Here is a 15,000-nt window from a genome sequence, read left to right as displayed (position 1 = left end):
AAAATCCAAGATAGCGTCCAAAATGGCCACCAAAATATGCAAAATAATCGAAAATTATATATAGCAGCCAAAAACTGACAAAATTGTAAATTAATCATTCGAATAAAATGTTTCTTATCATTAGTAACTAATATTTGGTTATTCTAATTCAGTTGCTACTTTTTTAAAGTTGAGTACTAAGTTGTAGTATTCCATCTTGGAATATCTGATGAAAGAATAATGGTACAAAAATGGACATTTTATACAGCGATTGTCCACCACTTATCAAACTATGCGAGCAAACTTTTATTATACAAGGAACACTTGTGATGATTCATACAATGCCATTTCGTTATGGCATTCCACAGAGAACAATCTCCAAAAATTATCTCCTGTAACTACAGTTCATACATCCGGTTTGACTCCTGCAGGAGTATCAGAATCAGTCTTTGTCAGAATCGGAGTCTAGGCTCGAGTAGTCGCATTCATCATCAGATGTGTTATCATCTCCAAGTTCAAGCCACCACTTTAATGGAATCCTTGGATGCCAACTGATATGCTTCACTGATTGCTTCACCAAGTGTGATGTCGGTGCTGTAGACCAGGTAAAATGGTCAGGTGTTGTCATCTGTTTCTACTTTGGTGAAGGCTAGCTTTGGGCACAGAACAGGATGAGTTTCTAGTTTGCGTTTAAGTCTGTCAGCACGATAGTTCGGATTGGGGAATTGTCTCATCCAGCTTTGCAATGTAGAGGAGATGCAACGAAGATAGCTGTACTACTTTACGTCCAATGATTATTGTCTCGTCTACGTACTTTGCCACATGATTGAAGCATGCTTCATGTGCAGCTTCCAATGCTGCTTGCTGAGCAACAGCCTCCAGTTTTCCGCTCCTCCATTGTGCAGGATTGGCTGTATACTGCTTTCTGCATTTTGGGTGGTATTGGGCCTCTGCTGCAAACAAATCAAATCCTCGGATTCGCCTTAAGAGCCAATCATGATTGTTTTCTTCTGCGATTTGCAGCACTTTCTGCCATCCATCACGTTCAAATGAAGAGGTGCCTTCCTTTGTGTCGATGCCTGCCTTTTTTACATGGATTCAGCCTTCAGTATTGCAGAAAATACAATCAGGTTCAAAAATGATCTTTTCTGATGCTTTCTTGCACTTTCCCGTTCCTTCTTGGCTGGTAGATGGTCCAGGAGCTTCAGGATCGTTAGATGGTTTACAAGCTGTTAACCTATGTAGGTTCAGGGTAAATCTTTGGTCACATCCTCGGTGATAGCCCTCATTCTCCTGGATCTCATTAGGAATGCCCTGACAGATATCTGTCATTCAATATGAAGAACCTGGTGGTTCAACTAAGCAACGATCCCATATATTTTTGAGAAGTGCCAATCTATCATTTGGATTCGTCATGTCTGAAAAATATGTGAACGATCCATGCTTTATTCCAGACATATGAATAACACAATGTTCCCGTTTGCGTTTTCTTTCCATTTCAACAACTTTCTTTTGACAATTACATTAAACTATTTCTTGCTTGTCTGACATCTTGACTTGTGATCTTGATCTTGACCTGCTACAGTCTTGCTAAGCCAACTAATCTAACTTGGAAAGAGAAAACAATATACTAAAAAAGATTAGTACACATAATACTTGAGTGTATGTAAGTATTCAAAGTGCATAGGGGGGTGTGCCTGCGTTCGTGCGCGCACGTTTTTCCTGGCTTTCAAATTGTCCGCCATCTTCAAGTCTAAGTACGATAACAATAATATACAGTAATCCCCCGTTTCTCGCGGGGGTTACGTTCAAAACCTTCCCGCGCTAAGTGAAAATCCGCGATGAATGGACGCCCCCCCCAAAAATCGACTCGTCTGGTCTGGTTGGTTTTGGAGTGATTGGGTTTGAGGTGCCGGAGATCGACTCGTCTGGTCGGTTTGGCAGTGATTGGGTTTGAGGTACCGGAGATCGACTCGTCTGGTCTGGTCGGTTTGCAGTGATTGGGTTTGAGGTGCTGGAGATCGACTCATCTTGTCTGGTCGGTTTTGAGGTGCTGCATACGAACAGTGCTCGTCCAACGGCGGCAAACCTTTTTCCTTCCCGAAGCATATATCGAGCACCTTAACCTTCTCCTGGAGCGTCCCAGGACCTTCCTGTGGCACTTCGGTTCCTTTCCAGAAGCCTTAGAAGGTGCAGGGCGTTTGGGCGGCATCATAGGGCTTGGAGAAAAAATGTAGAAAATATTCGAAGTTCACAAGCGAAACTTTGTCTCGTGCGTTGTGTGACTGGTCGAGCACCACGCGTTATAATTTTTTGCTTTAATAATTTATATTCTATGTATTATTACCGCGATATACTGGGGGAATCCGCAGAAAAAATTAGTTACGTTCCAAGGGAAAACCCGCAATGAACCGGGGGAGCAATAGGTGAACCGCAATAAAGCGGGGGTTGAGTGTACATCCTTGATAAAAATTACAAGACGAATATTCCATGGTTCTGTCCCTCTATTATGATTACATTAATGATAATTTGAAGCTGACATTTGATATTTATGATGATTTTACCATTTTTAAAAGCATTTTGAACTCCATCTTGGATTTTATGGATGGCAACAAAACATAAATCACCACATAGGCCTATTAGTTTCTAATAATCAGGAACATATTGTGACGTCCACGGGACTTGAACAGTCCCGCCAACGTAGAATGAGCCGAAACGATGGAGGCGGTTTATTTATTTATAACCCAAACATGGCGGTTCTAATCGCTCTACCGCAAACGGGACGAGGAAGGTGGCACGAGTCACTTTTCACTGAGTTGATGATGTTTATTTGTTTTTATTATTAACCAGAAATAACAAGACTCGGCAAGAAGAGGGATCCGGGGCAATTCGACGGGATGGTGTGGGATCGGGCGTGGGGAAAACACAGACAATTCCAATGAATATACAATTCTCAAACCCTCTAAGGCGCCAAGTACACACACACACACGTACACACACACACACACACGCACACGCACACACACACACACACACACACACACACACACACACACACACACACACACACACACACACACCGTAGCTACTTCTGGTGGTCAGGCTGGACCGTGGTGTGGACGCAACTGTCCCTGGATTGGCGTCGGACGAGCTGGCCTTGCTCTCGTCAGGGGGGCAGGAGAAACCGTGGTGCTGTCGACCTCCTGGTCTTGGCCCAAGTCCGCTCACAGCCGCCAGGGAACCAGTTCTGGCACCAAATTGCGAGCAGGAGAGGGAGGCAGGTCCGCCCGCCGTTCGACCCCGTACTCCGAGTCAGCAGAACCCCAGAGCCAACCAAGGTGAGGCACGAGGCTCAGCAAGGCTCCAAGACACGATGAAGAACACGATCGAATCAGCACAACAACAAGTACGCTTCCCGCGCAACAGCCTCCACACCAAAAAAAACACGATCTTTTTGTCCCGATCTTCTTCCTCTTCTTTTTCGACCCCGAACAGAACCTTTTTATCCTCCCGTCCTCGTCACTTCCAATCGAGCCGTTTTATTGGCCCACCGCCGTCGCCTTCCGCCAATCGTGATCACGGGGCGGAGCCATCCGCAGCCCTGTCCTGTGACGTCACGGCCAGCCTCCAGGGACTACTAAAAGGGGTTTACGCAGACACACTTACCCTATCCCGTGTCCCTATCTAATTACGTGACAATTATCATTTCCCCCTTGAAGAAATGAACATTTACTAGACAATTTATCACCACTGAATTGCTACTTATTACATCGAGATCCTGGTAAACTCGAACAGCATGGCATACCTAATTAAACATCCTAATTACCCTTTGAATGCATACCCCCCACTCAAACGTAACAATATATTACAATGAATCCAAGTATTAATTTACTGTATATTATTCTTAGTTTCAAGTTGTTATATACAATTTTCTATGATTTTGCCAATTGTGGCGGCCATTTTGGATGCCATCTTGGAATTTAAGCATTGTAACAAAATTCAATCACGAGGTATTAGTTGCTAATGATGAGAAACACATTATTCCAATGAATAATTTACAATTTTGTCACAGTTTTTGGCTGTTATATATAATTAACCTCCGTCATTGAAGATCGGAGGTTACTGTTTTCACCCCTTTCTGTTTGTTTGTTTGTTTGTTTGTTTGTGAACAGTATTACGGAAAAAAACTCCTCGACGGATTTCGACGAAACTTGGTGGGGGGATTAGGTATGGTCCAAGGATCATGCCATTAGATTTTGGACTAGGTCCAAAATCCAATATGGCCGCTATGGCAGCCATTTTGAAAAATATTTTATTTTATTTTTTTTTGCATTTCTACATGTTTTAAGTATTTCCAACCCCCCCCTCCAAAAAAAAATTGTTAGAGAAAAAAAATTTTTTTGCAACTTTTTTTTTTTCAACAAAATTTCGATTTTTTTTTTTATTTTTTTATTTTTTTTTTGCATTTCTACATGTTATAAGTGATTTCCAACAAAAAAACATGCCAAAATTATAATTGCAGCTGATTTTGGAACTTCAGGTGGATATACCCATGTAAAATCAATTTTTGTCTCAAGGAATCTAGTTATGACGAATGAATTGAGTATGTAAAAGGGAAAGTTGCAAACTATAACTCTGTGAGCACTGTTGACGTCAAATTGAATGAATAGGATATCAGGTTCACTTGAGTAATCTAGCAGTATTGGCGGCGGAGGTTTTGCACTCTACCGAGTGCTCCCCCTCAAGTTTTCTCTGATTTTGCTTATTTTGGCGGCCATTTTGGATGCCATCTCGGATTTTAAAAAATGGCAACAAAGCCCAATTATCAGAAACTAGTAACTAATTATCAGGAAACAAATCCCAATGATTATTTTTCCAATTTGCCACATTTTTGAGATGTTATATACCGTATTCTATTATTTTACCCATTTTGGCGGCCATTTTGGACGCCATCTTGAATATCGCCAGTGCTGGAAATTTTTTTTGTGTACATCTCAAATGTGCAATAGGACGAAAAAAGTTGGTTTAGTAGTGTCCTGGGGCTGGGGGGGGGTGGAGGTGGGGTGCACAGATACCCTCCATCGATACTCCCCTATTTAGTGTGTCCATTTGTTATTTTTAGTCCGTCGTCCTTAGCACCAGGAGACGGGTTGGTTGTGTGTGTGTTTTGTAGGTTAATTATCACTGGCAACATGAACAAATTCCAAATTTCTTCCCTGACCAGCAGAGGGCAGTGCATCAAACTTGTCTTTTATGTTCATGTTCTGGTTCGTTTTCAAAATATAACATCTGATTTTAAATAAGTTGTTCCTCGATTATAAACTGATTAGATGGACAGACATGAACTGTTTGCTTAACCCCACTTTTGAAACCATAGATCTCTCTGTTTACAAGACTAGCAGAGTACCCGAACTACGGGCAATCATGTTCCAAGCAAGCAACACGTTCCTCTAACGCGTACCTTTATTTTGGTGGTGTATAGGCAACTGACAGCTCTGTATAGGCAAAAACAACCCCCGGGTTACATGCATGAAGCAAACACATACCTACTGTTTATAATTCAAAACACCTCACTGCACTGGAAATGTGGGGACAGGAATCAGGCCCCCCTAACAAACGGACACCAACGTTGTCAGACGGAATGAAAACCCGTCATTCTTGTAACAAAAACAGCTAAAATTGATGAAAAAGCAGCCGAAATTGAAACCAACACAGTAATTACGGTCGCAATAGCAAATATAACCGAAACCAACACGTTTATTCTACACGCAAGAACGGTCGTGACGGACACAAGAACGGTCAATCCCGAAATAGAACGGTGGGGAATGGAATCAACATCGGTTATTTCCGTCGCGAAACGCCGGAGACCGAAGCGAAAGCGATTCATTCCGGTTACCATAACGTGGAAAACATGGCGGCTTGAAAAGTTCTTGAAGTTATGGTAAGTTAACTTTAACGTAGTCTGCCTTGAATATATCATGTCTGTTAATGAAAACCCGTTTGTGGTACAGGATATTATGCAAGCAGCGATAAATACGCCCTCTTGACTTAATGTGTGGCTGACATTTCGTGTAATTCGTGCCCCCGTGCTGCAGCGATCAGTGACGATTGATCGTTTATATTTGCAAGAGGTAAAATTTGATAGTAATAATAAATTGCAAATTCCAATAAAATAACAAAGTTAATATGAAGTAAAAACTGTAAAAAGATCCCATACACGATCCCCTATGTTGAACTGGGCATACACAACTAGCGATCCTTCACTCGAGGGCTCGAAATACAGGCAAACCAAACATTATAATCACAACAAAATTCGGTTTAATAAATTGTTAAAACTACATCAGGTACTACCCACTATATATTATCTATTAAATTTATGTTCGAGGCACAAGCACTAATAATTTACATACCGTAACAGGTCGTTCTACTGCATCCGCCATCTTGTTCGCACTACAGTAACCGGAATGAACCGCTTTTGTTTCGCTCTCGGACGTTTCGTGACGGAAATAACCAATCTTTCTTCGGTTCCCCACCAATCTATTTCGGGATTGTCCATTCTTGTTTCCGTCATGACAGTTCTTGTGTGTACAATAAACGTGTTGGTTTCCATTATATCTGCTATTGCGACCGTAATATAATTACTGTGTTGGTTTCAATTTCGGCCGCTTTTTCATCAATTTTAGCTGTTTTTGTAACAAGAATGACGGGTTTTCATTCCGTCTGACAACGTTGGCGTCCGTTTGTTAGGGGGGCCTGGGAATACTGTGCTGTAAATGGTGGAAACTTGTAATTTACCCCCACCTGGAGGTGGCGCTACACGATACACATTTACATAGAGAATTTGCTTCCTTCCCTCCAAAACCAACAGCAAAGTCATAAACACCACTATACACTAATTGGGCTCATGCTAATCCTATGTAGCAAGTCTGGATGTAATCAGCCTTGAACTGTAGGAGTAGGTTGACAAACAAACACCGGTCCATAAATTATAGTCAGGATAAACAGCCAAAACTTGATGTAAAGACTTGCTGCTTATTTGCACTCAACAATTCAATTCTCGGCAATATCTTTGAGAGACTCGTGCTCGACTTCAGCTTGTTCCTCGCTTTGGTCTTTATTGATGCCAGCACAGAAATTCCCGACTGAAAGATGGAGACGTGTGTGTGTGTGTGTGTGTGTGTGTGTGTGTGTGTGTGTGTGTGTGTGTGTGTGTGTGTGTGTGTGTGTGTGTGTGTGTGTGTGTGTGTGTGTGTGTGTGTGTGTGTGTGTGTGTGTGTGTGTCCCATAACTTTTTTTTTTTTTTTTTAACCATTTGAGCTTTTGTTATCAAAACAAATCTTTATTATGAGAATGTGGAGAAAATTATTAAATATTGGCTCAAATTGTGAAACGGTCAAGCCATAGTGACTATAAATAGCCTTTATTAGCCCGGCCACAGTGCATTAAGCGTGAGACACCCCGTTTTTTTAATCGCTTCTGTGTTTCTTTATCTATTTATAATTCCAGCAGTGTGTGTGTGTGTGTGTGTGTGTGTGTGTGTGTGTGTGTGTGTGTGTGTGTGTGTGTGTGTGTGTGTGTGTGTGTGTGTGTGACTGCTGTTGCTCGACAACCACTGGTCCGATCTAATTGAAACTTGCCAGGTATATTGCTGGGGACCTGAGGATGTGCCTTTTCAAGGTTTGATATTAATCGGACAAGTGCTTCCCAAGTTATGGCCATTTATTTACCAAACCAATGACAAGACACGTTGTTGCGTGGGCGTGGCCGATGGGGAAGGGAAGCTCAGCCGCGTCCCCCATTACGGGTTACAACGTACGGGCTTTCAGAGAGTGATGACTTCGTGTATTCTAATAATTTCTCGATTTCTGATGCGCATTTATAGATAAACACAATGCCGCAAGTTATGATCGTTTTCATATTAGACTGTGCATAAATTTCGGTAACATCAGAGTGCTGGTATGCTCCGAACCAGGAAGTAATTTTTTCTTCTCTCTTCTCTTCTCTTTTTGTTTTTCCTTGCGATGACATTGCGAAAAGGCAAAACACGTTGGCGCTAATTGAATAATTGGCCATTAAAACCTAAATTGCGAATCATCGTAACTGTGATATGCGAACTTCCGCGTCACGCACGTACGGGCACGCGAGAGCGAAGAAACGGCCTGTGTGGTTATTGTTTGTTGCTCGCGATTGGAATATTTATTTATTATTATTATTATAATTATTATTATTATTTTTTACGGACACGTACTAGTTTATTAACCTCCTCCATCGAAGATGGACGGAGGTTACTGTTTTTCACCCCTGTCTGTTTGTTTGTTTGTTTGTGAACAGTATTCCGGAAAAACTCCTGGACAGATTTCGACGAAACTTGGTCGGGGGGTTAGGTATGGTCCAAGGATCATGCCATTAGATTTTGGACTTGGTCCAAAGTCCATTATGGCCGCTATGGCGGCCATTTTGAAAAAATATTTGAATTTTTGTTTTTGCATTTCTACATGTTTTAAGTGATTTACAACCAAAAATAAATAAATTTGTTAGAGAAAAAAAAACAAATTTTGCAACTTTTTTTTTTCAAAAAAATTTCGATATTTTTTTTTTTTTTTTTTTTTTGGGGCATTTTGACATGCGCGTCGATCTAGTTTAGTTTATTCAATCGTGGTTCAGTGGAGTCTCATCCGTTTTGACCTACAATGAATAGGATATCAGGTTCACTTAAGTGACCCAGCAGTATTGGCGGCGGAGGTTTTGCACTCTACCGAGTGCTCCCCCTCGAGTTTACCATTGAGCTTCAGTGTGTCTTCAGGCCATAACATTCTTACCAATCGAGCTTTTGTCATCAAATCTTCAACAACCTTTATTATGAGAATATGGAGAACACAAATTAATAAATTGAACAATTCTTTTTAAACCTTTTTTGCAGTTTGCTTGTGAACAACGAAGAGCACACGAGTGCATTGCCCTTTCTTCTTTTTTGATAAACATCCAGGATGGCCCATGTGATCATATATTAAAGTTGTCGTATGTTGTAGATAAATAACACATTTGTTCACCTTCTGATAGCATTTGGCTGACAGGAGGAGACATCTGTTTGTTCTCTTTATTTATTTATTTATTTTTAAATCATTTTTTTGATGTCAAATAGGCAGCTTTGTCAAGGTGTTTTGATGCTGCTGCTGATGTACATCCATTTTGTTTAAGGCTGTATCGGGAGAGAATCAGCCAAGTGGATTCCAAACTGGAGGAGGTTCGTGCAGGAAAAGCACTCGAATACCTGGAGCCACTTGCTGCGCTCCAGCGGAATATGCAGACCCACATTGAAGTTGCAGGTAACCCAACTGAATCGTCTTTCTAATAAAATGAGTGTGAAGTTTTAAAATGTACATCGTTGATGTACACTATTTGTGGGTTATGTGCATGAAAGGGGAAAAATATGATCATTTCTGTGATCTCATAATGGAGGTTGTACATGTCGCATATGCTCAACAAGGACATTAGGAGATTATCATCATACTTTTACTTGTTTCGCATTGAACCCACATGCTTGGTGTTGGCTTAACGGTTAGGGTGGTGGGTTTGGAATCCTTGGATCCTAAGTTCAAATCCCACTCAGCTGTTGAATTAATACCAAGTGGGGTTGACTCTGCCTATCATCCTTCCGAGGTCGGCAAAATGAGTGTCAGCTTGCTGGTATCCTGTGTTGGAGTGGCTACCCGTCCAGGATTGTGCTCAATAGCCAAGGAGACTGCTGAGGCAGCACCAATGCTCTGCACAGAGTATGTTCCTAATGGATAGATGAATTGAACCCATTGCTGCGCTGACGGTAGTTGAACAACATAACTTGTTTGCAACGCGCACAGATTGCTGGAGAGATGGAGACATCGCATAACTTTGCAGTCACAACAAAGGGAATATCATGTTACTACAATTGTCATGCCGGGTAATTAGTTATGGCTTGTTAGTAGTTATCAGAAGTTGTTTCTGAAATAATATGCCGCTTCTCTTTGAGTCATGAATAATACACCGCTATAAAGACCTAGCCTAGCGGTAGACGTAACGCCATAATGACGACCCAGACGTGTTGCCGTCTTACAACACAACTATTTTACGAAATTCGTCATTCCGACGCCAAGTGTCTGGCCTTCAGCCCATCACCTACGGATGTAAGATAGTCGGCTATTTGGGTTATGGTGTTCAACTGCCGTCAGCGAAGCGATGGGACTGGTTGAGTGCTGGATGCCAGGATGAACTGCGCGTCTGGAGAGGCCTAGCCAAATGCTAGATGTAACGCCTTAATGGCATCCCAGCAAAAAGAGTGTGACAGACAGAGACAGACGGATGGAAAAATCCGACGACTCCTGAAAATATTTTCGGAGCCAAAAACATGACTTGATCCAATGACATCGAGAAACCTCCACCAATGGGGAAAAATATGAGTGGCTGGAAACTACATTGAAAAGGATTGTGCTGAGTTTTGCTTCATGGTTAGGGTAAAAACTTTGACCTTTCCAGCACATACTCAGATAGGAATGTCAAACAGGTTTATTTTAACCATGAGGTATGTTGTATTTTCCGTACTCCAGCTGATGTATGTGGTACTACATTCACCATAATTTGTAAGAAAGTTTGTTATACCATATGTAACATTAACAACTCGAAGGGCACTCGGTGGAGCGCATACCTCCGCCACGTAATGCTTGATCCATGAGAACATATTGGGCCCAATACATTTTTGATGCATCATGCTTTACAGTACTATATCGTTTTTGGCCCCATCTCTCAATGGTGAAGAATCACTTAAAAAAATAAATAATTCTTGTATCCATATCCGGATTCGGATCTTCACCCAAATCAAATGAATTTGTCCATGCCACACAGCCAACCTGTCCACCAAGTTTCGGCCGAATCTGTCCACAACTTTTTGAGATGTCGTGCTATATATCGGTTTAGCACTATCTCTTAATGGTGAAGAATCATTTTAAAATTATCAGATCCGGATTCGGATTTTCACCAAAATAGAATGAATTCATCCTTGTCGCACACCCAGCCTGCCTACCAAATTGCATCCAGATCCGTCCACAACTTTTTGAGATCCCCTGCACACAGACAGACAGAAAGTGGTGAAAACATAACCTTTACCTTCCTTCGGTGGTGGAGGTAATTAATTGGCTGTATTTTATCTCTATGATAGCAAGATCAGGATGTGCAATAATGGCGTTATTGACATTCTTCGTCTTTGTAAGAAATGCCACTGTCACAATCCTGACGTGGGCAGTTCTGCCACAATCATCAGTGCTGCTCGATATGCAACATTACTGCAGCTATACTGTCATACTGCAGTGTTGACCAACATTTTATGCTACAATACGTGTAGAGTTTTGCAGGAAAGCAACAGCAAGTAATAAGACATTGTTTACAAACTTTACATTGACAGCTATTGCCATCTGCCAGTGAGGATATATATATATATATATATATATATATATATATATATATATATATATATATATATATATATATATATATATATATATATATATATATATATATATATATATATATATATATATATATGGTGAGGGAGCGGTGGAGAAGCAGCACATTGTTGGAAAGCTATTCTACACTGTCCCCATCCCCTTGTTATTATTCCAACCTCCTCCTTTAAAAATTTAGCTTTTTTTTTTTTTTTGATAAAGTGCTTTTTCAAGATTGTTGCATTTATTCACTTGTGGTCAAAATGTTTAACTTTGTGCAGGTGTGTACCATGAGCTCTGTCTCACGGTCATTGAACGGAAACGTGATTGTGAGGTGCAAAGTGCAGCACAGCACCTCGAGGTGAGCACTGCTCCATGTATAATAATAGTTGTACTATATTTATAAAGTGCCTTTTGGCTATGTATTCAAGGTGCTGAGAAAGAGAGAGGTGCAAAGGGGTGAGGGCATGAAAAACAGCCACAAGTGAGGTTTGAAGAACTATAAGCCGGCCTTCCTGTGGAATTTATGTACAACTGGAAGAGCACTCGGTAGGGCGCATACCTCATCCCCGTAATGCCTGATCTATGAGACCATATCTGGTCCAATACATTTTTGAAATATGTTTCTATCGTTTTTGTGCCCAATCTCACAATTGTGAAAAATCACTTTAAAAGTTCTAGTATCCGGATCTGGATCTTCACCAAAACCGAATCAATTCGTCCTTGTCACACACCCAACATATCCACCAAGTTTCATCCGAATCCGTCCACAACTGTTTGAGATATCGTTTTATGTATCGTTTTTAGTCTGATCTCTCAATGGTGAAGAATCACTTTAAAAAATAATTCTAGTAGCCGGATCCGGATCCGGATCCGGATCTTCACCAAAATCTAACCATTTCGTCCTTGTCACCCACAAAATTTCATCTGATTCCTTCCATAACTTTTTGAGATATCCTGTACACAGACAGACAGACAGACAGACAGACAGACAGACAGACAGACAGACAGACAGACAGACAGTAAGGGGTGAAAACATAACCTCCTTCACCTTTGGTGGCAAAGGTAACAAGGGGAGTTGCTGCTCTCGAACGAAGTGAGTAAGACGTTCTCCATTGTGTAAAACATGATGAGATGTATGCTGGAAGAGAAGATTACAAGAACTTGAACGTTTATAGAATTATTCTGTTTTGTATTCTTTGTGCAAATGGGAGTCAGGAGCCAGTATAATTGGTTTACATGGGAGTTACATGGCACCATTTTTGTTGCTGAAAGATTAGGTGTGCACTTGCTCTACACTTCCTGTAATTGATACAAATCCTGGTTAGTGATAACACCAAGTAAAGAACTTCCGTAATCCAGCCTCAAGAGGACCAGTGCACGGACTACATTGACAAGTACCGCGATTCACATACTTCCTGATGTGATTAAAAATGTAGATCTGCCAATTAAGAGAGCGAAACAACTGTGGGACCCGATCAAACATCCTCATGTCATGATCAAACATCACTCCTAAATTTTGGATAGTAGGTGGGGATGAGGGATCTCCTGACCATCGAAGCTGAATATATAATTCCAAAGCTGTTTATAGTGGTTTGGTGAAGAAGTTGTGAAGAATTCAGATTTACTGGAATTCAGCTTCAACTTACTACGTTCCAGCCATTATTGAATGTCTTCAAGACATTTAGGAAGACTTATGTGAGCACAAGCAGCGTCACCAGGTCGGGTAATGTCAAAGATTGCATATCATTGAATATCATTCGCACATGTATGATAGTGGATACGATTGATGATTTGCTCAATTCCATAAATATAATAGCTGAGCAGTTGTGGACCAATCACAAACCCTTAAGGTACGCCACATTTTAGGAGTTGGTCATTCGAGAAAGAATTAACAATATGGACCCTGCTATAGATTTGCCCATAAAGTATGATTGGAACCAAGAAAGGACTTTATCACAGAGGTCAAAGTGTTCAGAAAGTCGATCACTTTGTGTGAGAACAGCATAATTCACCGTATCAAAAGTGGAGGATGGATCAAGCATCAGTGGGAACACCGCCTGTTGATGTAGCTGATTTTCACAGTTCAGAAGACGTGTGCAGAAAGGATCCCGACCTGCCTTGGTTATTAGGCCCCGGTGGACTTTGTCCGAAATGGGGGCTTATGAATTTTATCTCGATTTTCCTGTCTGTGTGTGCATCTGCAACCGTATCTCGGACATGTATGGACCGATTATATTTGTACTTGGCAGAAAGACCACACCTGATGGTATACATTTGCACATCATTTTGTTTCGCAATGCAATCAAAGATGTCCAACTGGTAGACTGGCGGCCATTTTAGTTGTACAAAACAACACACCTGGCATCGAACACGTCCTCAACCATTTCTCCGACATGCAATTACTGATCTTGTTCAAACTTGGCACACAGATGATGAATGACGGCCTGCATAGACACGTCATTTTATTTCGAGGTCAAATTCAAGATGGCCAACTGGTGGACGTTTTGTTACTTAAATGTGTCCCCAACGAATTCTCAGACATACATGGTCCGATTTTGTTCAAACTTGGCACAAGCACAGTACATGATGGAATACACAATACACATGCACCTCACTTCACTTTATTTTGTGATCTGTCAAAGATGGCCGACTGGTAGACTGGCGGCCATTTTTGGTTGTACAGAAATATGGGCTCGCCCTTTAACTCCGTGCAGCAAAATTAATATGGAATACGCAAAGCCTAGAAGCAAACATAGAATTATTCTTACATTCGATGCTGCAATTTCCGGTTACTTCGGCCTGGATTCGGGATCAGCGATCAAATAATGTAAATCACGATTAAAAATTATTTTTTGATGATGCGGGAGATATGGTTATTAAAATCAGTGGAGGAAATATACACCATGTCTGATATTTGGGTCTTTCATGTCTCCGACGATGCCTTTATCTCCCGGCATGCATCATTCTCCATGCCAAAAACCGGAAGCAAAAAAAAAAACCGGAAGCAAAAGGGTCATAGCCAACGACACGGATTCCAAATTGCCAGAGTATTGTGTTGTTGTTGTTTCCTATTCTCTCATATGCACACGTTAAGTATGAAGCTCACTACGTTCACTAATATGGAATAGACAAAGCCTAGAAGCGAACGTAGAATTATTCTTACGTTCGCTTCTGACTTTACCTATAACTTGTTGACAACTGTATACGCAATTTCTGGTTACTTCGGCCTGGATTCGGATCATTCGGATGATCATTTCATCACGATTAAAAATTATTTTTTGATGATGCGGGAGATATCTTTATTAAAATCAGTGGAGGAAATATACACCATGTCTGATATTATTTGGGTCTTTCATGTCTCGGACGATGCCTTTATCTCCCGGCATGCATCATTCCCCATGAGAAAAACCGGAAACAAAACAAAAACAGAAGCAAAAGGGTCATAGGCAACGACACAGATTCACAATTGGCAGGGTATTGTGTTGTTTTTGTTGTTTCCTATTCTCTCATGTACACGCGTTAAGTAATATTCACAAGATAGAAATAA

At 41.1% G+C, this 15,000-nt stretch overlaps 1 protein-coding gene across 3 annotated transcripts in view; it reads left to right on the top strand.

Annotated features, from left to right (window-relative positions):
• BRMS1L (BRMS1 like transcriptional repressor) overlaps positions 1-15,000 on the top strand; it is a 64,672-nt gene that overhangs the window by 25,630 nt on the left and 24,042 nt on the right. For all 3 annotated transcript variants that reach the window (XM_085862177.1, XM_085862184.1, XM_085862169.1), the window contains exons 3-4: positions 9,178-9,305; positions 11,732-11,811. In XM_085862177.1, coding sequence (XP_085718303.1) covers positions 9,178-9,305; positions 11,732-11,811 — 208 coding nt within the window. The remainder of the gene's footprint in view (positions 1-9,177; positions 9,306-11,731; positions 11,812-15,000) is intronic.

This window comes from Eptatretus burgeri, chromosome 2, assembly GCF_056783735.1.
Source record: "Eptatretus burgeri isolate ZD-2024b chromosome 2, Ebu_testis_v1, whole genome shotgun sequence".
NCBI classification, from domain to species: Eukaryota; Metazoa; Chordata; class Myxini; order Myxiniformes; family Myxinidae; genus Eptatretus; species Eptatretus burgeri.
The sequence above is the reverse complement of the archived record's forward strand: the minus strand, read 5'-3'. Positions and strand labels throughout refer to the sequence as shown.